Here is a 2,217-nt window from a genome sequence, read left to right on the forward strand (position 1 = left end):
GTTCATAACTAATGGTTGTTGAGACACATACCTGTACTTGTTGCTAAATTACTGTAAGAAAATATACAATAGTATAATAGTTTAAAAGCCTAAAGGTTTTAATTATCACCTTGTCTCACACCCTACTTTTATAAGCACAATATTCTGCAAGTTCATGGTATTTATGTTGGAGTAGGCCAGCATACACTCTCAAATGTAGGTTTATTTTGAATTCTTTAAATATTGCTCTTTGCAAAAATATATTGCCACCTCAAACATCATAAGGAGCATTACTGTATATCAATAGTTGCCTTTTATATAGCAATTCTTTACATATAGCAATTCTTTACTTACTGAAAAAGACATTCATTCAGAAAATCCCAGCTTATCAATTTCTCATAATATTTCTTGTCATGAGGGACCAACTGGCAATGAATTTGTATACTCAAGTATATCTGCACAATTAGACTATTCAGTCAAATTAAGTTATCATAAAATCACATATCATCTTTGGAAAATTCATAAGAAGATTCTTGGAATTTACATAAATTGAATTGGTGACATAGTAGAATCAATAATTAGGGCAGCATACCTACTATTTTAATTTATGATCTCTTGTGGGTTGAGCAGAGATGATGTGGGTGCCCTCTGGTCATGTACTGTACTTTCCATTAGTGATTATCAGACCACATACTGTACTATACTGTACAGAACAGAGAATGTTCTCACTCATAGTAGGTGACACACAATGCTTATGCTTTAATAGACAATGAGGTCATTGCTGCCAGAAATGTATGGATGGACATCTATTGTTACACATTTATAGGCACCGTTCAGCAAAAGTCATACTGCTAATTCATCAACTTTGTGCATTTGAATAACAACACAACATGGCCCCTGGGTTTTGTATAAAATGGACCCAGAATCATGGAGTTGGCAGAGCAAGTTGATCCATCCACTGTGCAACCACCTAAACCACCATCATGGGCAAGGTAAAGGAACCTGTATTTACATTTTGAAATATAAAAAAAAAAAAAAAATCCAACGCAATTAGATAAAACAATATTTAGCTACACCAATTCAATTTATGTCATTATAATTGTTGGAAGTGAGGCTACTAAACTTACTTTCAAAACTATAACCATTATGTAATTAAGATCTGCCCCACTTTCTCCATTTCAGATCGTCTTCTACGAGGACAGGAACTTCCAGGGTCGTTCCTATGAGTGCATGAGCGACTGCTCTGACATGTCCTCCTACCTGAGCAGGTGCCACTCCTGCAGGGTGGAGAGCGGCTGCTTCATGGTCTTTGAGAGACCAAACTTCATGGGCCAGCAGTTCTTCATGAGGAGGGGAGAGTACAGTGACATGCAGCGCATGATGAGCATGGGACTGACCTTTGATAACTTCAGGTCCTGCAGAATGATCCCCCAGGTAAGAAACTTTGTGATGTTTACCATGTCATTTTAACTACAGTAGAGAAAAGATTGTCATGTTAGACCAGGAATTTAGCTCATCTAAGGTTTGATGGGAAACATCTTAAAGTGTTTTATTTTCATTTGCCTGAATCAAAAACATCTTAAAAGACATAATGTCACCACCAAACGTGTACTATAAGTGATAGTGTAGCAATGCTTGTTAGTCATAATGTCCTCGTATTGCATTATAGTACAGAGGCCAGTTCAGGATGAGGATCTACGAGAGGGAGAACTTCGGTGGTCAGATGTACGAGCTGATGGATGACTGTGACAACATCATGGACCGTTACCGTATGAACGACTGCCAGTCCTGCCACGTGATGGACGGCCACTGGCTGATGTACGAGCAGCCCCAGTACAGAGGCAGGATGTGGTACATGAGGCCTGGAGAGTACAGGAGCTTCAGGGAGATGTACATGGGAAGTGGAATGAGCAACATGAAGTTCATGAGCATGAAGCGCATCACTGATATGTGCTAGACCGTAGTTTATGAGTAAATAAATGTCATAAGTCATTTGTAACATTCGTAACTGTGATGTGTCTAATGCTTTATTTATTTCGGTGTTTTGTCTTTAGTCTTTGATTGCAATAGCTCAAACAATTAATTCTCGGAACACAAAAGTATAACATTCAACTCAGAAGTTCTAATGCATGTATTCACACAGTAAGATTAAGAAAGGGGTTCATGGGTTCATTTCCAAATCTTAGTGATATGATATCTGCTGCTATTTATCCATTGAGACTTGAGTACAAGAATGAC

General features: G+C 38.0%; 1 protein-coding gene across 1 annotated transcript; it reads left to right on the top strand.

Moving 5' to 3' along the window:
• Positions 1 to 1,158: 1,158 nt before the first annotated feature.
• LOC311064125 (gamma-crystallin M1-like) lies at positions 1,159 to 1,936 on the top strand (the record flags this gene model as incomplete). The annotated part of the gene is made up of 2 exons (XM_084083891.1): positions 1,159 to 1,413; positions 1,649 to 1,936. Exons 1-2 carry the CDS (start codon positions 1,210 to 1,212, stop codon positions 1,934 to 1,936), a joined length of 492 nt encoding a protein of 163 aa, XP_083940017.1. The 5' UTR covers positions 1,159 to 1,209.
• Positions 1,937 to 2,217: the final 281 nt, after the last annotated feature.

Source organism: Gymnoscopelus microlampas, assembly GCF_963454915.1.
Source record: "Gymnoscopelus microlampas genome assembly, chromosome: 17".
Classification (NCBI taxonomy): domain Eukaryota; kingdom Metazoa; phylum Chordata; class Actinopteri; order Myctophiformes; family Myctophidae; genus Gymnoscopelus; species Gymnoscopelus microlampas.